Source organism: Canis lupus, chromosome 21 (genome assembly GCF_048164855.1).
Source record: "Canis lupus baileyi chromosome 21, mCanLup2.hap1, whole genome shotgun sequence".
Lineage (NCBI taxonomy): Eukaryota > Metazoa > Chordata > Mammalia > Carnivora > Canidae > Canis > Canis lupus.
The window spans coordinates 3,129,489-3,151,651 of record NC_132858.1 but is presented as its reverse complement, the minus strand read 5'-3'; the positions used below and the strand labels follow the sequence as shown (position 1 = coordinate 3,151,651).

Below are 22,163 nucleotides of genomic sequence, written 5' to 3'. Positions count from 1 at the left end.
TCATACCACACACACACACACACACACACACACACACACAGTCACGCCTATGCCTCCTCCTGGCTCACTGCCACTCTCTCTCTCCTCCAGAAAGCCTTCCCTGACATGACCCAGCCTGAGTCTACTGTGCTTCCTGGACTTCCCACAGCTCCCTGCATAGTCCTGTCTCCACCCCAGACTGTGAGAGCCTCCCCTAGGACAGGCATACTGAGTGCCTGGTACAGTCCCTGGCACCAAGGAGATCCCTGTCAACATGCCTCAGTGCATGGATGATGGCGTGTCCAGGTCTCTTTCCTCCATCCCCCATCCCAGCCCCAGGCAGCTGCACCTGCCACCTGGACCACTGACACTGCCTCCTGATGGCCCCAGGCTCCCCTGCACACCAAGGGGACCCTCCTCAAACCCAGCCTCATGCAGGTTTGCCCACATACTTGGGTGGCTTTGGAGATAGAGTACGGACACTTGCAAAGCTGGCCCAGAACATCTATCTGGCCCTGTTCCCCCACCACCCAGGCCCCTAAGCATTGTTAATGCCTTCAAGTCTCTGCACATGCTGTTCCCTCTGAATGAAATGGTTTTCCCACCTAATGGAATCTTGCCCATTCCTCAGAACCTTCTCCAAAGCCTCCTTGCCCCCACCCTGGCACCAGCTCCCTCTGCCATGGACTCCTGCACACTTTGTTCTTTTTTATTTTTTTAGTAATATATTTTTTTAAGATTTTATTTATTCATTCATGAGAGACAGAGAGAGAGAGAAGCAGAGACACAGGCAGAGGGAGAAGCAGGCTCCATGCAGGGAGCCCGATGTGGGACTCAATCCCGGGTCTCCAGGATCACACCCTGGGCCAAAGGCAGGCACTAAACCGCTGAGCCACCCAAGGATCCCCTGTTCTTAATAATCAACATGTCTCAGGGCACCTGGGTGGCTCAGTTAACCATCTGACTCTTGATTTCAGCTCAGATTGTGAGATCGAGCTCCATGTCCGGCTCCGAGCTAGGTGTGGAATCTGTCTGGGATTCACTCTCTCCCTCTCTCTCTGCCCCTCCCCGGCAAATAAAAATAAATAAGTCTTTTTAAAAAATAAATAATTGACATGCCTTGAGCCTTTGCCCAGCATGAACTAGGCTCATCGCACAGTTACCTCCCTTGATCTTCCAAAAGACCCACTGAGACAGCGATGAATAGTGTCCCCGTTTTATGGAAGGAGGAACAGGGTAGAGGTGAGTCAGCGACCAGTCAGAGCCAGGAGCAGCACCCAAGCAGTCTGGCTCCACATCCATACTCTTATCCCCATCCTGCCAGAGGGAGGGGACACCTGCACTGTGTCCCAGGCCAAGCACCTTTGCTTGTAGGGGTGCATTTCCCCTTTCTATCCCCAGCCACAGCTAGGTGTTGAGCATCGCGAGGCTACTGATGGGATTAATACCCCAAACCCCAGCAGCTGACCAGAGCCCCATTGCCCATCCTGGGCTGTGAGCCACAACATACCTCCCTGAGGGCCTGCCTCTCCCTCTCAGCCTCCTGCTGGTGCCGGCGATCCTGGCTCTCCAGCTCTTGCAGCTGCTCCTCAGCTGTCTCAGCCCGGGCCCGGAGTCTGGGTGCCTCGCGCTCCCACTGTCTCCGCTCTCGGCCTGCGGCTGCCAGGGCCTCTGCCAGTGCCTCTCGTTCCTGAGACGCAGCCTCCAGCTCCCGGCCTGCTGCCTCTACTGCCTCCCGCAGCCGAGCCTGTTCCCGGGCCTGGGCCTCCACCTCCCTGTGGGCCTCGGCTTCTGTCTTCCGTGCCTGAGCCAGCTCCTCAGAGAGGCGGGCAGCCTCCATGCCTCGGGCCTCCAGCCTCCGGGCCTGGGCCTCTAGCTCCGCCCGAAGTGCCTCAGCCTCTCTCCTGAGCTGTGCCACCTCCTCCCTCAGGGCCTCTTGCTCTGGGACTCCACCAGACGAGATCTCCCCTGAGATTGGCCCCTGCCAGGTCTGTGCCTCCAGAGCCCCCTCAGACTCCTGCTGTGGATTTTGCTGGGCTGGGTCACCAATCATCCCCTCCAGCTTCTGTTCATCCCCTCTGGCATCTCTCTGCCCTTTGGGTAGTTCCAGCCCTTGGCCTGGGGTCTCCTGCTCCTCCAGTTGCACACGTAGGCTGACCTCTGGGGGTCCAGGCTTGCTTGCAGGGCCCTCCCGGGCTTTGGGCCCTGACTCTCCAGCCTCTCCTCCCAACAGCTCGGCCTGAATTTCCAGCCCTGGACCTTGAAGCGAGACCACAGAGGTGGGAATCTGGAGAAGGGCTCCATGGCCAGCATTCTCTGGGCACTTCTGTGTTGCTACAGTGGGGCCTGATTCCTGGAGCGTCAAGTCTGAGGTCTGGGGGGCCATGGCAGCCAGCTGGAGGGGCCTCTCTATCACCCGCAGGTCTAAATCAGAAGCCTGGGGATGCACAGCTAATCTCTCAAGGGCGGAGTCTGATACCGGGGGAGCCGGGTCCGAGGCCTGGGTGCCTTCATCCTCCACCTGGCCAGCCAAACCCTGGGGGCCCAGGTCTGAGGCCAGGCAAGTCTGAGGAGCCCCATCCAGCTCTGCAACCAAGGAGTCCTCGCTCTGCTCCTCCAGCAGGGGGCGCTGAGGGTACATGAGAGGAATGTCAAGCCCAGAGGGGGAGGCAAGGAAGGACCAGCTAGGATGGTTAGGGGAGGGGACTCACCTGGCCCCCAGGCTGCCTTTGTAGCAACTGTAGCAGACCCCTAAGCTCCCGATTCTCCCGCTCCAGGATCTGCAGCCGCCCAGCCTCTGCCTCTCTCACTTCATCATGAAGTGAGGGAGCTGCTCCTGGCACAGATGCTGGGACATGTGAGATGAGGTTAGGACCCCTCCTTACCCTTTGCAATGATCCCTGGCTCCTCCCATACACCCCTAGACACCCCCTCTCCAACACCTTGGGAAGAAGATGAAGTCAGAAGCCATTCTCAGCAGAGTTGTAGGAAAGCACAGGCAGCCAGCCCCACATCCCCAGCCCCTCTACTGGTGCCCTACTCACCCTCCCAAGGAAAGCCCAGAGGTGGCTCCAGGCTCCGCTGAAGCTCCAGCTCCAGCTCCACATTCTCCTCTGCCAGCTGGTCCACCTGATGCCGCAGAGTGTCCAGCTCCTGGGGGAAGGGCAGGGTCAGACAAGCCTTCCCCACCATGGCCAGGCTAATGTGTGGCCTAGATCACCAGGAGAAGCAAGGAGCCAGGGATCACAGGGAGCGTTAGAGAACCCTAGGGGACCATTGAGGTCACCAGGGTCACAGATGACAGAGTGACAGGTGGGTGGTCCACTCAATCTCACCGCATGGGCCTCGCCCAAACGGGTCCGCAGCAGCAGATTCTCACGCTGAGTCTCATGCAGCCTAGCACAGCGCTCTTGAGCAGCCTCCAGCTGCTCCTCCAGAAGCGCCTTGGAGGCTTCCAGAGCCCCGGAGAGCACCCGTTCCTCCTGGTGGGGGAGCAGAGACAACGGGTGATGCGGGTGATGCGATTGAAGCTGCCCTCAAGCACTCCAGGGCCACAGACCCTGCCTTTTCTCCCACATCTGACCCTGCACCCCAGTGCTCTCTGGGCCCCACCTCTCCCTCCCTCCTGCCCCTCCCACTACAGGGTGTATCCAGGTACCACTTCCCTAGCACCTGGCCCTGCCCCTCCTGTGTCGGCCCTGCCCCTTCTCCCCAAGAACTCCCACCCCAGGTGGCATCCGTCTAGGCCCCGTCGCAAAGAGCTCTCCAGACAGTTCCTCCCCAGCACTCGGCCCCACCCTCCTCTCCAGGACCTGCCCTGATCTACCGCCCCCACATCCCCCTCCATCTGCCCCATTCTACAGGGGGCCCCTCCCCAGACACCACGTCACCTACTTCTCCCAGCCGATGCTGTTCTGTCCACCAGACCTTGCCCTCTCGCCTCTAGGTCCAAATTCGCTCCCCGCCTGGCCCCCCCAATCCCCAGCAGGCCCCGCCCTCTCCGGCCCCGCCCCCCTCACCTCCAGCTGGCTTTTGCAGGCCTCCGCCACCTGTAGCCGCTCGCGACAGCGTCGCAGCTCCTCCTGCAGGCGGAGCAAGCGACCGGCCCGCTCCCGCAAGGCCTCCACCTCCTCGCGGTACAGTTCGGCCCGCTTGGCCTGTCCCGACAGCACCTGGGCCTGAGCCAGACGGTGCGGAGCTGGGAACGGCCAGCCGCGGCCCCCGGGATTGGGGGGGGAAGGTGCCCAGGGAGGGGGGGACGGCAGGCGACGGGACAGAGGAGGCGGGGAGAGAGCTAGGGAATGGGCAGCGGCAGCGCGAGGGACACCTGAGCGCACCTCCTGGCGGAGCCTTCGGATCTCGGCCTCCAAGTCCTGCACCTCCGCCTGGGAGTCGAGCAGCAGCTCGGCCTTCTCCTCCCTGGAGAGAAGGGCCGCTAGAGGGGTGTGGGGACCCAGAACCCCAGGCCCGATCCCACCCACTTCCCAGCCTGGGGTACTCACAGCTCTTGCCTCAGGCGCCGCAGCTGGGCCTTGGTGTTGGCCAGCTGCAGGGCCAGGTGGTGTGCTGGGCCCTCGGGGGGACTCCTGGCAGGAGCCTCTGGCAACAAGGGGGCTGGCTCTCTCTCCAGCAGCAGTTCAGCCAGACGCTGTGAGAATCCAAGGGTCAGAAGCCAGAAAATAACCCATCCCATGTCCCCCAGTCACCACAAGCCAAATCTGGTTCTTGCAGTTCTGCTGGTCCAAGACCCTCAATTCCCAACCCCAACTCTCTCCCCCCCCACATATCTGGGTCCCCACAGTCCTCCTGTTCCTCCACCTGGGTCACAATACCTCCTACCTGGGCCCCCATATCACGCTCCCGTGCCAGCCTTAACAAAGCCCCCATCAGGTTCCGGAACAGCATCTCCAGCTCTGGCGGCTCCAGATCCCCAGGCTCAGGCCCAGCCAGCGCCAGCACCCCACCTGCCCCAGGCTGGGTCACCTGGGCGGGTAGGGAGAGCTGTTTCAGCCCAAGAAGGTGAGGGGCAAGGTGCTCCCAGGTGGCAGGCCCAGGCTATCAACCAAATACCTCCTGGATGGCAGCAGCCAGCTCACTCTGGACCTCAAGACCGAGGCCCTGGATGTGTCGGATGAAGAGTTCCCGGTGCTCACACTGCAGGGAGACAGGGCGGACATGCTGGCACAGGAGTCTCCCACCTCTTGGGCCAAAGCTGGGCCCTACCCTCCCTCCCCTGCTCACCTGCACTGACGCCCCCAGCAACAGCCGGAGGATGCCTTCCAACTCCTCCACCGCCTCCTCTGCGGAGCACAGGCCACAAAAAGTTAGGGGTGGGGTGAGGGGATAGAAGCAGGAAGGGGTGGTAGGAGAGAGCACCTGAGAAGGGGTCAGACTCCAATGCCTGGAGGTCTGGGGGCGGCGACAGGATCAGCAGCTGCAGCTCCTCCTGGGGACAGAGGAGACAGGAGGTAGAGGGGGGACCTCCTGGCAGGGACCTCCAAACCCAGCCTCCCCTTCCGAAACCCCTCACCTGGTAGAAGTCCCTCAGCCTGACCCACAGGTGGTTCAAGTTTTGCACCCGCCTGGCTGCAGGACCATCACAGCCCCTGGCCATCCGAGGTCCACCTCGAGAACTAGGAGCTCTATGGGCACAGAGGGCTAGGTGTGGGGGAGGGGGCAGCAATCGAGATCCGCCTCCCCCTACCAGGCTCCTCCCAGCAACCTGTGCGGGGAGGGTCCACCTCAGACCCCTAGGCTGGCCCCTGGCTTCTTACATGATGCCCAGTACCCGAAGGAGCAAGGCCCCATCGCTGAGATGCAAGAGCTTCTTCTCCGGGCAAAAGGGCCCCTCTCCTTCCTCATCCTCTTCCCCCTCGGGCTCCGCGGCCTCTCCCACCAGGCTGGCCAGTCCTAGTGCCTGTGGGGAGCCAAGACAGGTCTGCCAGTCAGATTCAGAACCCCCCTACCAGCAGAGTGACTCTGGAGCCCCTCCGACCTGCCCCCTGAGCGCACTTGCAGCTTCCTCCTTAACCCTTTCCCTTCCTTCCCCTTGGCCCCTGGGTCTAGACTCCTGCTCCTGCCCCACAGCTACCTAGACCTCTCCGGCCCCACATCGGAGCCCACCACCCCTGCCCTCAGCACCTCCACCCCCAACTGCGGACCTGCTCCAAACCCAGCACCAGCCCCTCTCTGCTGCTCACTTCCCTCCCCCAGGCCCCTCCCACCTGCCCCCTCACCCAGGTGGCCAGGCTCCCACTCAGGAAGTCTTTGAGTCTGGGCCCCTTGCCCCCATCCATGACAGGGTCAGGGTGTTGGTCGTGCTGTGGCAGCTACACCTGCCCTGAGAGGAAGAGGAAGTCCCCTGGCCGGGGATCCCAGGCCCAGCCACAGACACATTATGCAGCTTCCTCCTTCCGGGAGCAGGCGGGCCCCTACGCCCCCAGAGTTCTGCCTCAGCTCTCACCTCACCACCCCACATCCTCCCAGCATCTCCAAAGGGCTGGCACAGAGGTGAGCAGGGGAAGGTGAGGTCTGGACCACCCAGGAGTGCCACCCACAGCTCTCCTGGCACAGGGATCAGGGATCAATGGCAGGTAAGACCGCCTCTCTGGAAACTTGAAACTTGAGATGGCCTCGGGTGGTGAGTCTGGGTGTCCACACCTGCATCTTCTGATTTGCCTGGCTTTGCTTGCCCCCAACCACCCCTGCCCCATATTTCTCAAACTCACCTAAGCTACACTTCCAACTTGGTAAACCTGTGGCAGATGCTGCCACAAGCTGCCAGCAAGTCTCTGACCCCGAGCCAGGCGCGAGCCCCTCTCCTGTACCCCACCCTCCCTCATTCTCTCTGCACACTGGACTGAGACAGGACGTCTGGGCCCCAGTCATGTGACCTCACGGGCCTCAGTTTCCCATCTGTATAAAAAAGTGGCTTGGACTCTGGCCTCGGAGGGAAGCAGCATAGGGCAGAGGCCAGCAGCACATCTCATAGACAAACAGGCCAGGAGTACATCCCAATTCCCCAACTGCTCGCTACAGGGCCTCCATTCATTCTTTTATCCACTGGCATCCTGCCAGACACGACTTGGTACTGAAATGTAGTAAAAGCCACATAATCCCCGCACCCATAGGCCTCAGGACACTGGGGAGATGACTACCCTCCTAAAATCACACATGTGCTCAGAATGTATCATTGCAGCTATACTACGTGCATGGACTGTGAAGGGATGACTACCTGGGATGGTGAGGGAAGGCATCCCAGAGGGGGCTACATGTGGAAGCTGAGATGGGGAATGATTGGGTGAAGAAGGCAAAGAGGGGGCAGCCCCAGTGGTGCAGCAGTTTAGCGCTGCCTGCAGCCCAGGGTGTGATCCTGGAGACCCGGGATCAAGTCCCACGTCGGGATCCCTGTGTGGAGCCTGTTTCTCCCTCTGCCTGTGTCTCTGCCTATCTCTCTCTCTCTCTCTCTCTCTCTCTCTCTGAATGAAAAAATAAATAAATCTTTAAAAAAAAAAAAAAAAGAAGGCAAAGAGGGGAGGATGGAAGACCGTGGGAACAGAATGTGCAAGGGTTCTATGGCCGCTGGAAGACCAGCCAGTGCAAAGTTCAGAAATCATTCATGTTTCATTGCTTCCAAGACACTTTATTTCTTACATTTAAATCTCCAAGTCAGGGGATCCCTGGGTGGCTCAGCAGTTTAGCACCTGCCTTTGGCCCAGGGCGTGATCCTGGAGTCCCGGGATCGAGTCCCACATCAGGCTCCCAGTATGGAGCCTGCTTCTCCCTCCTCCTGTGTTGTGTCTCTGCCTCTCTCTCTCTCTGTCTATCATAAATAAATAAATAAATAAATAAATAAATAAATAAATAAATAAATAAATAAATCTCCAAGTCAGGGATCCCTGGGTGGCTCAGTGGTTTAGCACCGGCCTTCGGCCCAGGTGTGATCCTAGAGACCTAGGATCGAGTCCCGCGTCGGGCTCCCTGCATGGAGCCTGCTTCTCCCTCTGCCCGTGTCTCTGCCTCTCTCTCTCTCTGTGTCTCTCATGAATAAATAAAATCTTTTGATTAATTAATTAAATCTCCAAGTCACGTTACTTGGGAGAGTTGCTTTCCGGGCTGGCTGTGGTCCTGACATAGTTGTCATTGCTTTGCCTGAGCACACACTTCAGAAGCACCAAACCTTGCAGAAAGGGCAGAGTGTCAGCGCATGAAAGGAGGCCCCAGAGGCAAGGAGCTTAAGCCCAGGATGCAAAGGGTGCAAGCCCCCTGGGAGGAGAACTAGACTTGTCCGTAGCACTCTTGAGGCAAAAGTCCATCACGAAGCTGGCTTACGAGTTGCCTCCAGCGGCTGGTGGCTTTAGGGTTACCTTATGGATAGTTGAGAGGGTGCCGCTCTGCGGCTCTCAGTGGCTCACGGGAGGAGGTGGCTCTGAAACACACACATCGCGCTTCTCTTGGACTCTAAATGGGAGTTTTTCAAACACCGTAAACAATTCATTTTGCTTCTATTTTCCTTTCTATGTGTACCTTAGAATTATATATGATGAGAATCTACATCTAGGTCAAAAAAGAGCACCTTTGGGAAGTATAAAATGAAGGTTCTAGTGATGAAAGATGAAAGAGACTTGGGACATAGTAAACTGGCAGCTTTTTTCCGAGTGGCATCTTTTACGATGGGTGACATCTTAGATTTGATAAAATATAAGGTAACAACAACCATGGCAAACAGGCTTACCAGGAGCCAGCCATGGTTACAAGAACGTTACACTTGGGGCGTCTGGGTAGCTCAGTCGGGTTGAGCGTCAGACTCTTGGTTTTGGCTCAGGTCACGATCTCAGGATCGTGGGATCGGGCCCTGTATCAGGCTCCACATTCAGTGGGGAGCCTGCTTGAGAGTCTCTCTCTCCCATCCCCCTGCTCGTGTACTTTACACTTCTGGACTTATTTGTGTTGGATTAATATGTGACTAAAGGTCTCCAATTCACAGAGGGGGAAACAGACTCAGAGAGGCTACTAACTCGCCCAAAGTCACACAGCTATGAAGTGGTAGAACCAACTAAAGGAAGGCAGTGGGGCCAGTGTGTAAAAAGCAAGGAGCTCATGGCCAGGGCGAGCCAGGTCTCCCTAGGCAATGGGAAGCCCTGCAGGGTTGTTAGCAGAAGAGCACATCCCCTTGTGCAACCCTCTCAAGAAGCATCTGGAAATGCAGATAATCCTATCAGAGAGTCCTTAGGTGGATTCCAGGAGCCAGTACCCTGCTGAAGTGTTCATTAAATGGTCCCCAGTGTGGTTGTTATCTTTAGTATTAATAATATCAAGGGTCTGTCCAGATTTGCCCCCCAGTGGATCTGAACTTCTATTTGTACCCCCCAAGGATGCCAGCCCAGGAAGTCCTCCCGGAGCATTTGCTCTGGGTTAGCCAAGCACAGTAACTGGGCCTCATCCTTGGCAGCCAGGAGGGTGCCCTGCCTTGCTCAACATCACCCAGGCACACACCCTTCCTCAAGCCTCAGAGGCAGGGACTGTGTCACCAATTGCTTTCACATCCGTCACTCCACACACGCCCAGCTGCACCTCCAGCTGGTTCTATGACTTGGTTTGGCTGAATCAGGCAGAGGGAGGCTTCGGGGAGAGTGGATGCGAGGGATGAGCCTGGGATTTCAAGGCTGAGTTAGCTGTTGAGAGATGTTTGTCAGTTCAGCAGTGGTTCCTTGCCTTTGGCTAGATTTTCCCTTGAAACTTTTTTTCAGAAACATGGCCAAAAATGTCAAGAGTGCATAAGGAGGGGCAGCACCGGATGGCTCAGTGGGTTGAGCAACTGATTCTTTCGCTCGAGTCTTGATCTCAGGATTGTGGGATTGAGCCCCACATCAGGCTCCCTGCTCAGTGGGGAGTCACTTGAAGATTCTTTCTCTCCCTCCCTTCCTGCCCCACCCCACTACGCTCTCTAAATAGATAAATAAAACCTTTTTTTAAAAAAAGAGTACATCACGGTATAGAGAAGACACAAGTTTCCCCCCTCATCCCAACCCCTACTTTCAGATCCCCTGCTAGCATGTTCTGTATCCCTTCTGAGATGTCGTGCCCATGTCCATCTATAACAGGTGGATGCAACCACACACCCAGGGCTGTGTACCTTCATCCTTCTTGAAATATTTTATAGTCTGCTTCTTTTCTGTTCATTGGTTTTAGCCTTTGTAATGGCTGTGTGGTATTCTACTATGTTGCTAGTCCATCATCATTTATGTTTTTCAAAATCTATGTCATAGAGACATTTTTTGGCTTATTTTTAAAGATTTTACTTATTTATTTGAGAGAGAGGCAGAGCACAGAGGGAGAGGGAAAGAGAAGCAGACTCCTCCCTGAGCAGGGAGCCCGATGCAGGGCTTGATCCCAGGACCCCGGGATTATGACCTGAGCCACCCAGGTGCCCCTAGTCCATCATCATTTAACTCTGTCTTGTTGAAAAATATCTTAAATATTTGCAGTGCTATAGAGACTGCCCTTCTCAGTTATCTTTTTCTGGCCTTTTCTTTTTTTTTTTTTTTAAGATTTTATCTACTTATCTGTTTTGAGAGAAAGAGAGAGAGAGTGCATGCATAAGGTGGGGGTAGAGGGGTAAGAGAGAGAGGGACAAACATATGGGTGCTGAGTGCGGAGCCCGACACAGACCTCAATCCCACAACCCTGAGATCATGACCTGAACCAAAATCAAAAGTCTGACGCTTAGCCAACTGAGCCACCCAGGCACCCCTCTGGCAGTTTTTAAGGAAATTCAGTTCCCCACTATTGCCAGCATGGGTTCCAGGAAGCAGGCAAGAAACAGAGGAAGACAAACAGACAGACAAATGGACAACATAGTCAACTACAATCTCCTCCCTCAGGGTTCAGTTTCCCATCTGCACAGGGCTCATCTGGTTTTGAATTGTCTGGTTAAGCCCTGGTCCAACCCCAAAGGCCAGAGGCAGGAGGGCTCTCAGGTTTGAGGAAGCAGAGCTGGGGAGGCCAGGGCAAGTTGGGACCGACCAGGGCTGGGTCAGAGAACCACTTTTGCCCTTTGCCTACAGCAGGCCCAGAGCCCCGTCTGGCACCCCTGTGGCCTGGCCAGGGCCCAGTTCCCTAACCAGAAGTTTCAGGGCCCCAATCTCAAGAATTAAAAACAAAACATAGCTTCCAGGACCTTCAGGGCACCTGAGCCTCTGGTGTTGGGTCTCCACCCAAGTGCTAAAAAGGGGTGGTTTTCCTATCCACCATCTAGGGGTAGAAACAGTGGAGCCAGAGCCAGACAGGAGCAGAAATGCTCAGCAGAATGGCCTGAATGAGCTGCCCAGGTGGAAGGAAGTCATGGGAAGCCAGAGTCAGGGAGGTCTGGTGCCAGGCCGGGTCCCCAGAGACTCAGGGTACACCTGCAAGACATGGGCCCTAGCAGCTGAAGAGAGCATGACACAGCACCTGACACTCAGCTTGCTCTCCCCAGCGCACCCCTACACGCCTAGGGGGCACCCGCCCTGCCTCACCCTGAGACTTTTACAGAGGCGGATGTCAGCACCAATCCTCCAGGCAGCCTCCACCCAGCACCCAAAGAGTCTTGGAAATACTGGCTCATGACCCTTTCCTGCTTAAAACCCTCCCATGGCTTCTCCCTGTGCTTTGAATCAAGTCCCAACCTCTCACCATGTCCTTTGAGGTAGAGGCTCTGCCGAGTGGCCCCAGCTGTCCACACAGCCTCATCCCTTGCTCCCCCCAACCTCATCTGTCGCAGGGCCCTCTCTGCTGCTAGACTCTCACCCTGGACCCCTGGGGACTTGCTGTTCCTCCAGCCTGAAGCACACACACACACACACACACACACACACACACACATTCCCCCCCAACACCCCACGTCTGGCTCCTTCCCATCATGCTGGTCTTGCTTAATAGCCTATTTCTCAGAAAAGATTTCCCCTTTCTGAAGCAGACCCCAGTCCTTTTCCCTACCAGACTCATTCTTCTCTGCATCTTCCCTCGTTCACAAGGTGCCGAGCCACAGAAACCATGAGCGTGCCAACACGTGCCGATCACTTACCTGGGCCAGCTCTATTTTCCACATGTATTAAGCACTTAATCCTCTCCACAGATGTAAAATGCAGCTGCTATGATTATCATCCCCCTTTTATGATGAAGAAAATGACATATAGAGAGGTTAAGTCACTTGCTTCAGGCCACACAGCCAGAAAGAGTAGAGCCAAAAAAACAGAAGGCAGCCCAAGTCATGTTTTTGAGCAAATGAATTCCTATGTCAGAGGCAAGGGAAGTGAGGTGCAGAGGGGCGCAGCGTCAGTAAAATCAAGGGTAAACCCAAGGTTGCTTGGAGGACTCCAAAAGCCACAGCAGCTCCCTGGCTCTTTGTTGTGTTGTTGCTGTCTGGCAGGAGAGCAGCACCCAGTCAGCAAGCATGGGGAGAACAGTGCCAAGCCTCAAGGTTGTCAGCCTCCCTCATAATTAACAACATATGCATTAAAGGCAGCTCCAAGGTACCATTAAATACCCATTAAGCTAGCAAAAATAAATCCAGAAGGTAAAACTCGGATTGGCACATGGTGAGGAGAGAAGCACATGCACACATCACTGGTGGCTATCAAAACAGCCTCGGAGTTTCCAGAGACCAATAAAACCACCAGACCCAACACTCCAGCATCTGGGAACACGCCCTGAGGAAGGAGCCCGAGAGGAAACAAAAATAGAAAAGTCTCTGAAGCTGCCTCTAGCCAAATGCTGGAGGCACCCAGATGTCCACCAAGAGAAGCCAACCAGGCTGTGGCTTGTGGACAAAACCCCCTAATCCCTGCCTTTACATGGTCCACTCAGGCCAGACCTGGCTCCCCTCCCTCACCTCTGGGCTGTAGCAAGGCTGTTCCCACCACCTAGAACACCCTTCCTGCCTCTGTTCACTGGACTGTCTCTTCATTTCCTAGCCACAGCTAAAAGTCATTACCCCCTGGAGGGGTGGGCTGGTGGGCAGCATCCTGTCATACCCTGAACACCTAAGTCTGGGCTTCCCCTTCACAGCTCCCCTCCCACACACTGTAAGCGCTCACCCAGGGTTTGGTACCCCCCATGGGACTGTAGGCATGTCGAGACAAGCACCAGCTCCATTAGGACAGGAGCTCTGTGCCTGGAGTCGCCCGGCATCTCTGTGTCCCCAGAGCCCAGCAGGGGACCCGGCACCCAGAGGACGCTCGGCAAATAGTCACAAGGTGCAAGACACCTAATGTGACCCGAAGGGCTCATGTGGGCGAGCAGAGCCCTGGAAGTTGAAACACGCCTTTCATAACTAGGGTGTGCACACGCCTGTGGCTCAGAATAGATGAGCAACTTCATCTTGGGAGAAGTCACTGAGATTCAAAGTCTATCTTCGTAGTGGGGAAAGTAGTGCAATTTGGTGAGACTAAACACCACTCAATTGTGTACTTTAAAAAAAAAAAGATTTTATTTATTCATTCATGAGAAACACAGAGAGGCAGAGGCACAGGTAGAGGGAGAGGCAAGCTCCCTACAGGGAGCCCGAGGCAGGACTCCATCCCAGGACCCTAACATCATAACCTGAGCTTAAAGCAGACGCTCAACCATTGAGCCACCCAGGCGTGCCCAGAACTGTGCACTTTTAGAGAGTGAATTTTATGATATGTGAATTATATGTCAAAAAACTCCTCCATCCTTGATGAAGCTGAGGGGGTGGCCCACGAAGACTAGTTTAGGCAGGGGCCGGAACAGGCATGGTCCTCAGCTAACAGGATCCACCTGGACCTCGAAAGGTAGAGCATTTAGGCCAGCTGTAGCAAAGGGAGGGGCATCCCAGGCGGTGAACATTGTCAGGAGATGCTAAAGAGGCTGGAGGCCCCCAAGACTGGGGAATTGGGGTGAATGTGGCAACTAAAATTACAGGGAACAGAAGAGAGGCTGGAGAGGGATCACTGGGGATATGAGGTGACCACAAAGGGACATGGGACAGCTTAGTATGTGTCCCTGCCATGCTGATGGGAGTGGCAGCAGGTGCTCCCATCCTTTGGTAGGCAATGGAGCCCCCAAAGGTCCCTGTGCTCAGACACGATCCCTGTGTTGCCCACAATGCTCGTTTCTTCCCAGTCTCCTTTTTCCCTTTCTCCTTTAGCAATGGAACCCCTGGCTTTTTAGCTAGAAACATGGCAGCCTCTCTCTCTCTGTGTGTCTCTTGCTCGCTCTGTGTCTCTCATGAATGAATAAATAAAATCTTGAAAGAAAGAAAGAAAGAAAGAAAGAAAGAAAGAAAGAAAGAAAGAAAGAAAGAAAGGAAGGAAGGAAGGAAGGAAGGAAGGAAGGAAGGAAGGAAGGAAGAAAGAAAGAAAGAAAGAAAGAAAGAAAGAAAGAAAGAAAGAAAGAAAGAAAGAAAGAAAGAAGAAGAAGAAAGAAAGAAAGAAAGAAAGAAAGAAAGAAAGAAAGAAAGAAAGAAAGAAAGAAAGAAACATGGCAGCCAGTAATAGAGTTGACATTTCCCAGCCTCTTCTTGCAGCTAGTGTGACCAAGCAACTAAGTTTTGGCCAGTGAGATTTAAGTGGAAATGATACATTGAGAGTTTCCAGAACACCTTCTTAAAAGACAGCTGGTGTGGACCTTCTTTTTTTTTTTTTTTTTTTTTAAAGATTTTATTTATTTATTCATAGACACAGAGCGAAAGAGGCAGAGACACAGGTAGAGGGAGAAGCAGGCTCCATGCAGGGAGCCTGATGTGGGACTCGATCCTGGGACCCCAGGATCACACCCCAGGCTGCAGGCGGCGCTAAACCACTGCGCCACTGGGGCTGCCCTGGTGTGGACCTTCGATCTCCTGTTCCCCATTTCCTCCTTTTTTTGCTGGCTGGAATCTAGATGTGGTGGCTGGAACTCAAACAGCCACTTTGGATTGTGAGATAGAAGGCAGATGTTTAAAATGGCAGAGCCGGGGGGATCCCTGGGTGGCTCAGTGGTTTAACGCCTGCCTCTGGCCCAGGGCATGATCCTGGAGACCCAGGATCGAGTCCCACATCAGGCTGCCTGCATGGAGCCTGCTTCTCCCTCTGCCTGTGTCTCTGACTCTCTCTCTCTCTCTCTCTCTCTCTCTGTGTGTGTCTCTCATGAATAAATAAATAAAATCTTTAATAAATAAAATAAAATAAAATAAAATAAAATAAAATAAAATAAAATAAAATAAAATAAAATAAAATAAAATAAAATGGCAGAGCTGGTCACCTGGGTGGCTCAGCTGGCTGGACATCTGCCTTTGGCCCAGATTGTGATCCTGAGGTCCTGGATCAAGTCCCGCATTGGCTCCCTGCTCTGTGGGGAGCCTGCTTCTCCTTCTGTCTCTCATTAATGAAAAAATAAAATATTTTTTAAATGAATGAATAAAAACAAAATGCCAGAGCAGCAAAATAGGAGAAACATGGGTCCCTTGTAACCATGGAGCTGCTGTACTAACTAGCCCTTGACTGTCAATCTTCCTACTGCATATCTGTGAGCTAAGCCTCTATCTTAAGTCACTGGGATTGTTCACTCGAGCAAATCTAGTTCTAATTCAGACCCATTATGGTCAAATTTAGGCTGAAACAATGGGAACCAATATCCAGGATGCTGGAGAAAGGATAGCCCCCTCTCTTTCCCTTCCTTCACTTCTTTACTGTTTCCCAAAACATGTCTTGAGCAGGGCACCTTACCTGTGTTTGGGGCGGGGGGGGAGACTTCAGCTCAAGTAGGGAATTTTTTTTTTAAGATTTTATTTCTTTATTCATGAGAGACACAGAGAGAGAGGCTGAAACATAGAGGGAGAAGTAGGCTTCCTGCAAGGAGACCAATGTGGAACTCGATCCCAGAACTCTGGGATCACGCCCTGAGCTGAAGGCAGCTCAACGGCTGAGCCACCCAGGTGTCCCTCAAGTAGGGAGATTTGATGCAATAATAACATGCAGATTAATAACATGGTAGATTGATATGCATATTTATTAGCACCAAAAATCTGTGCATTCACACAGATGCTATCCAAACTACTCCAGAAGTTGTGCAAACACCCGTGCACATACACACACACATGCACGCATACACACACAATCTTCTGACTCCATTGTTACTCCTCAACATCTGCATGGCCAAACCCCAACAATGACCAGCAGGGTGGGTTCCCTCGGGATCAATATCCCCCCAATCATGGTACCTATATAACTACAGCCCAAGCCCAGATCTGGGTCAAGAATGTCAGCACTCTTCCACCCCCCCACCCCTCCCAACTCCCACCCCTGTCTCTCTCTGACTCTCTAGGGCCTCGCCAAGACTCCCCACAGGGACGCTTTCCCAGCTCCTTAACCTCTGAGACTTCAGGTGCCAGACAATGTATGGAGAATCCTGGGGACCTAAATACAACAGATAACAAGAGAATCACTAGCCCATTATACTGAGGAGGAAACTGAGGCCCAGAGAGACACAATCACAGGAATCACTAATGACAGGACTGCGGTTTGACTTCTGTTCTAACTCTTAGCTCTCTCTCTTCCCTCTTTTCAAGAATTTATTTATTTATGGAGCACCTGGGTGGCTCAGTGGTTGAGCATCTGCCTTTGGCTCAGGTCGTGGTCCTGGGATCAAGTCCCACCATTGGGACTCCTCTTCGGGGAGCCTGCTTCTCCCTCTGCCTCTCTCTCTGTGTCTCTCATGAATCAATAAATAAAAATCTTTTTTTTTAAAAGATTTATTCATAGAGACACACAGAGAGAGAGAGAGAGAGAGAGACAGGCAGAGACACAGGCAGAGGGAGAAGCAGGCTCCACGCAGGGAGCCCGACGTGGGACTTGATCCTGGGTCTCCAGGATCACACCTCAGGCTGCAGGCGGCACTAAACCGCTGCACCACGGGGGCTACCCAATAAATAAAAATATTCAAACAGGGATCCCTGGGTGGTGCAGCGGTTTAGCGCCTGCCTTTGGCCCAGGGCACGATCCTGGAGACCCTGGATCGAATCCCACGTCGGGCTCCCGGTGCATGGAGCCTGCTTCTCCCTCTGCCTGTGTCTCTGCCTCTCCCCCTCTCTCTGTGTGACTATCATAAATAAATAAAAAATTTAAAAAAATATATTAAAACAAAGAATTCATGAGATTCAAGGTCCGTCTTCGTGGTGGGGAGCCATACGGGCTGCCCCTCAACAAATAAAAATCTTTTTTTTTTAAGATTTATTTATTTATTTTTATTTATGATAGACACACACAGAGAGATAAAGAGGCAGAGACACAGGAGGAGGAGAAGCAGGCTCCATGCCGGGAGCCCAACGTGGGACTTGATCCCGGGACTCCAGGATCGCGCCCTGGGCCAAAGGCAGGCGCCAAACCGCTGAGCCACCCAGTGATCCCCTAAAAATCTTTAAAAAGGGCAGCCTGGGTGGCTCAGCGGTTTAGCACTGCCTTCAGCCCAGGGTGTGATCCTAGAGACCCGGGATCGAGTCTCGCGTCAGGTTCCCTGCATGGAGCCTGCTCCTCCCTCTGCCTGTGTCTCTGCTTCTCCCTCCCCCCCCCGCCCCCGTCTCTGTGTCTCTCATGAATAAATAAATAAAATCTTTTAAAGAAAATCTTTAAAGTATGTATGTATTTATTTATTTAAGAGAGAGAGCATGCACAGAGGGGCAGAGAGGGAGAAAGGGAGAGAATCCCAAGCAGATTCTGAGCTCAGTGGAGCCAGATGAGGTCTCAGGACTCTGAGATCACCTGAGCTGAAACTAAGAGTCAGATACTCAACCAACTGAGCCACCCAGGTGTCCTTCTAGTTCTTTCTCTACTGACATGCAGGATGCATGGTGGAGAGCAAGGATTCTTTTGTTGTTTTTCTCTTTTTAACCGTGTTTTGGTCTTTTACTGCATGCTAGGCACTGTGCCCAATGCTTTACTTAAACTCTCTCATTTGTTCCCAACAGCCATATGATGTAGGTTGGATTATTCCTACTTTAAAGATGAGGGAAGCAGAGAACTAAATAGCCTACCCAAGGTTGGCAGCTTTTTTTTTTTTTTTTTTTTTTTTTTTTTTAGGATTTTTGTTTATTATCTATTTGGGGGAGAGAGAGAAAGAGAGCACACACGCACAAGCAGGGGAGCCTCAGAAGAAGATGGAGAAGCAGACTTCTGGCTGAGCAGTGAGCCCAACACAGGACACGGCCCGACCCCAGGATCATGGTATGAGCAGAAGGCAGATGCTTAACCTACTGAGCCCCCCAGGCACCTGAAGACGTGCACGTTCTAAGGAAAAGGGCATGACTCTCAGCAGCTCCTCAAAGGGACTCCTGACCCAGAAAAGGCCAGAACTAATACCGAGTAAAATCCTTGGCCTTCCAGGTCAGAGTTCCTGTGCCCTTGGGAAGGTCAGGACAGGTGGGTGAGTTTTATCTGGAGATGTGTTGGGTGAATATCTCATGGTTTAAGATTAGCCTTTTGGGACACCTGGGTGGCTCAGCCATTGAGCGTCTGCCTTTGGCTCAGGGTGTGATACTGGAGTCCTGAGATTGAGTCCCACATTAGGCTCCCCAGAGGGAGCCTGCTTCTCTCACTGTCTGTGTCTCCGCCTCTGTGTGTCTCTCGTGAATAGGTAAATAAAATCTTAAAACAAACAAAAACATTAGCCCTTTGGCCACCAACAGCCCAGGAAGCTCACGCCTACACTGCCCTGCCAGTTACAGCTCCAGGCCTCCAGAACCCACTGGTCTAGGCCACTATGCCCTGGCCTGCCCTTTATCTACAAGCCTGAAATACAACAGGTCCACCCAGGAGCTGAAGCTCTGCCCCATTCTCTTATAATGTGATCATTGATCCCAGGGCCTCCAATATCCACAGCAGCTAACAGGACACCACCCACCCCAGCAAGCTAAGATAGGTGGCCACCCTCACTCACACCTGACTCCCATCATGCTCACCAAAGGGGCTACACAGGCCCTAGAAGCCTCCTCAGGCTGGCCAAGAGGCCCAGGAAATAGCAACAGGACCCTGGAGGTGACACATTCTCTCAGAGGCCTTCCTGGGCCTCAGACGAAGAGTCCAGGAGTGAAAGAAACAAGCTGCTGAGTGGCAGCAACAGAGACTGGCTTGTGCTTACAGTGGAGAGGTGCCAGGGCAGCATAAGCTCTGCAGGGAAGAGCAGTAGGGCACACAGCCAATGTGACAGGAGGCTCAGAGCCTAGCCGCTGATTCCAGCACTCTCTCCACCTGAGACCCTCAGGATCACACCCCCCAGGATCATGAGGATTTTTACTACACCTCAAGAGGCAGCTCTAAGTGTCTACCCTTCTTAAGACTATGAGCTCCTAAACACAGCAGAGGCCTAGTGATTGCTGCCTGATGCCAAGTGCAAGACTTCCCATAGGCAAAAAGCAGAGGCCCAAGAGCAGGGCCTGCACACAGCAATGGCCTGCAGCCCTAATCCCTGCTGGCCTTCCTGACCCACAGCCCCTCACAGTACAGCCAGCACCAATCAGGCCTCACTGGCATCTCCTCCTCTACCCAACAACTCACCTAGACTCCTCTCCCAGGAAGCTCTCCTGGATTAAGCCAGTACTGCCTCCACAGATGGAGCCCTTTCTATCAGTCGGGCCCAAAGTGCCAGAAGCCCTTCCTGGGGTGCAGGTGCTCCTGGGAGGGGTTTGACACGGTCTAAAAGAATGGTGGGGCAAAAGCCTGGCACAGGTTGGGCGGTAGCTAGAGCCAAAGCCCCTACCCTGAGGTTTAAAGTCTACATGAAGTCAGCCAACACCCAGAGATCAAATGCAAAAGGTCATGGGGGCACCTGGATGGCTCAGTTGGTTAGGTGTCTGCCTTCGAGGAAGGTCGTGATCCCAGGGTCCTGGGATCAAGTCCCAAGCCAGGATTTCTGCTCAATGGGGAGTCTGTTTCTCCCTCTCCCTCTGTCTGCCACTCCACCTATCTGTGCAAGCAAGCTCTCTAATGAAGAAAAATCTAAAAAAAAAAATAAAAAGAAAAACATCATGGCTGCAAGCCAAGTTTGTGTATGCCTAGGGCCTATTCCCTCTACACAGACTGCTCTGTCCCTTGCTCTTTGGACCACTGGCCCTTTCCCAACCTGTATATTGATGCTTCATAACACTTTATTCAAATGTTCTCCCTATGTCCTTAATAAAATCAGGCCCCCCACCTCATTAGTACCCCTTAGGCCCCTGCCCACTACCTTCACAGTTGTGACTGTCTTAAGGCCTGGCCCTCAGCAAATCAGCAATTCAAAATCGAGGAGTAAGGGCACCTCAGTGGTGCAGTTGGTTAAGCATCTGACTCTTTTGATTTCAACTCAGGTCATGATCTCAGGTTCATGAGATTGAGCCCTATGTCCAGGCTCCAAGCTCAGCAGGGAGTCTGCTTCTCTCCCTCTGCCTCTCCCCACCCCCTACTACCCCCCAATACACCTGCGCTCTCTCGCAGATAAATAGATCTTTAAAAACAAAAACAAAAACAAAAACAAGGACTCATTGAAAAGCTGAAATGTTTATTGCAGAAATTTGGTCACAATTCCCACTGGGTGGACCTCGTCGAAGTTGGAGCAGAGTGGGCCCTTTGTCCAGGGCTGGGCAGGTGCAACACACGAAAGAGTAGAAGGAGTATATCTGGGCCCAGGCACTCAGAGCTGCGAGAGGATGTTGGGGGCCAGGCTGCAGGTGAGGCCTGTACCATCTGGCTCCACATTCAAGGACTTCACTATGCCATTCTCTATCACCATAGAGAACCTGCCAGAAAGAGAGACGGCCAGGGGCGCTTGGGTAGTGCAGTGAAGCATCTGACTTTTGGTTTCCCCTCAGGTCATGATCTCAGGTTCATGAGATCAAGCCCTTCATCAGGCTCTGCACTCAGCATGGAGTCTGTTTAAGACTCTCTCTCCCTCTCCCTTTGCTCACTTCTGCACACTTGTGTGCATGCTCTTGCTCTCTCTAAAATAAGTAAATCTTTAAGAGAGAGACACCAAGCCAATTACAACAGCCTAGGCCTGAAGGCTGGGAATGGAGGTCGAAGGGGTGCAGGGGAACCCCACAGAAGACCCTCCTTTTACCTCTTGAGCCGATGATTTCCAAAGAGAGATACCAATGAATCATCTAGTAACAAATCTGTCTCCTAAAAGAAAAAGCAGAGACAAGGCTTAGAAACTTCCAGAACAGACCAAGCCCTGTCCCCACCAGCTGTCCCTCACATTATAGCCATGTCCCTCCCAGTTCCTGTATCCAAGGCCCGGCACAGGGACCACCCTCTAGTGTGGGGGTTGCTGGTGTGCACTCACCTTCCCAAAGGCCCCAGTGGGGTCAGCCAACAGCCTAACCTAAGGAGAAAGTAAAGGTCAAAAGAACAATCCCCTGCCTGGCCCCTGACCCCCTGCAGGGCCCACATCTCACCTTGCCTCCTGAGTTATGAGCTCGTCCCCATGCCTCAGTCACGAAGACATCATTAACGCTCAGACAGGCTATCACCTGGACCCCCTTGGCCTTCAGAGCCTCAGCCTGCTCCATGAATCCTGGCAAGTGGGTCTAGGAGGGGAAATGAAGGGTCAGCAGAGGGATAATTGCCTCTGCTCATTGGCCTACCCATTATCTCCAGGAAATCCTCATTTCCTTTTGAATATCTTTGATCAGACCGTTAGAAACGCATAAGCCACAAGGAAGCTCAGGTCCAAACTCGAGTGTTCGGTAGTCACCATGAACTTCATCCCAGGGACATGACTATACTTTATTTACCCAAGCACCTTCCATGGTGCCCATCCATGGTGCCCATCACCAGCAACATCAATAAGACAGGTGGGACTTAATCACAAGACCCTTTTCTCCTGCATTCCTGATGTCACTACCTTTTCACCACCTCCACTTATTTTCTGAGTGCTCTGATAGGCCTTCTGTCACCTTATCTATGTGTTCTCGTCGCAAGCTGCCCTAGGACTTAGGAACAATACAGATGTATACACAAGATTCCAACCAGGGAGTCCCAGAAGGGTGGTCTCACCTTGGAACAGCCAGGGGTAAAGGCCCCAGGGACTCCAAACAGCACCCCCTTCTTGCCCTTGAACAGCTCTGCCAGGTTCACCTCGTTCCCAGGCTCCCCTTCAAAAACCGTCACCGAAGGGATGGCATCTCCCACCTAGAGGGAATGGCTTCATGATTACTTTGGTTACTTTAAAAG

At 53.4% G+C, this 22,163-nt stretch overlaps 2 protein-coding genes and 1 long non-coding RNA gene across 11 annotated transcripts in view; 1 reads left to right on the top strand and 2 right to left on the bottom strand.

Annotated features, from left to right (window-relative positions):
* CCDC88B (coiled-coil domain containing 88B) overlaps positions 1–6,371 on the bottom strand; it is a 14,282-nt gene extending 7,911 nt beyond the window's left edge. For 5 of the 7 annotated variants that reach the window (XM_072789670.1, XM_072789671.1, XM_072789672.1 and 2 more), the window contains exons 1-14: positions 6,216–6,371; positions 5,754–5,896; positions 5,510–5,621; positions 5,356–5,425; positions 5,221–5,279; positions 5,050–5,133; positions 4,819–4,962; positions 4,482–4,627; positions 4,317–4,398; positions 3,999–4,157; positions 3,315–3,461; positions 3,024–3,132; positions 2,691–2,827; positions 1,490–2,608 (exon numbers count right to left, since the gene is read on the bottom strand). In XM_072789670.1, the coding sequence (XP_072645771.1) occupies positions 1,490–2,608; positions 2,691–2,827; positions 3,024–3,132; positions 3,315–3,461; positions 3,999–4,157; positions 4,317–4,398; positions 4,482–4,627; positions 4,819–4,962; positions 5,050–5,133; positions 5,221–5,279; positions 5,356–5,425; positions 5,510–5,621; positions 5,754–5,896; positions 6,216–6,275 (2,571 nt within the window). In that variant the 5' untranslated portion in view covers positions 6,276–6,371. Of the gene's footprint in view, positions 1–1,489; positions 2,609–2,690; positions 2,828–3,023; positions 3,133–3,314; positions 3,462–3,998; positions 4,158–4,316; positions 4,399–4,481; positions 4,628–4,818; positions 4,963–5,049; positions 5,134–5,220; positions 5,280–5,355; positions 5,426–5,509; positions 5,622–5,753; positions 5,897–6,140; positions 6,172–6,215 lie in introns of those variants that run through there. The other 2 variants (XM_072789673.1, XM_072789674.1) reach the window with 2 other exon arrangements.
* Positions 6,274–22,078, top strand: LOC140612375 (uncharacterized). Its single transcript, XR_012013627.1, has 2 exons — positions 6,274–6,572; positions 18,036–22,078. It is a non-coding gene; the product is annotated as an uncharacterized lncRNA (long non-coding RNA).
* Positions 20,471–22,163, bottom strand: part of PRDX5 (peroxiredoxin 5) — a 3,655-nt gene continuing 1,962 nt past the window's right edge. For all 3 annotated transcript variants that reach the window (XM_072789699.1, XM_072789701.1, XM_072789700.1), the window contains exons 2-6: positions 21,987–22,121; positions 21,386–21,517; positions 21,274–21,312; positions 21,049–21,110; positions 20,471–20,728 (exon numbers count right to left, since the gene is read on the bottom strand). In XM_072789699.1, the coding sequence (XP_072645800.1) occupies positions 20,623–20,728; positions 21,049–21,110; positions 21,274–21,312; positions 21,386–21,517; positions 21,987–22,121 (474 nt within the window). In that variant the 3' untranslated portion in view covers positions 20,471–20,622. The remainder of the gene's footprint in view (positions 20,729–21,048; positions 21,111–21,273; positions 21,313–21,385; positions 21,518–21,986; positions 22,122–22,163) is intronic.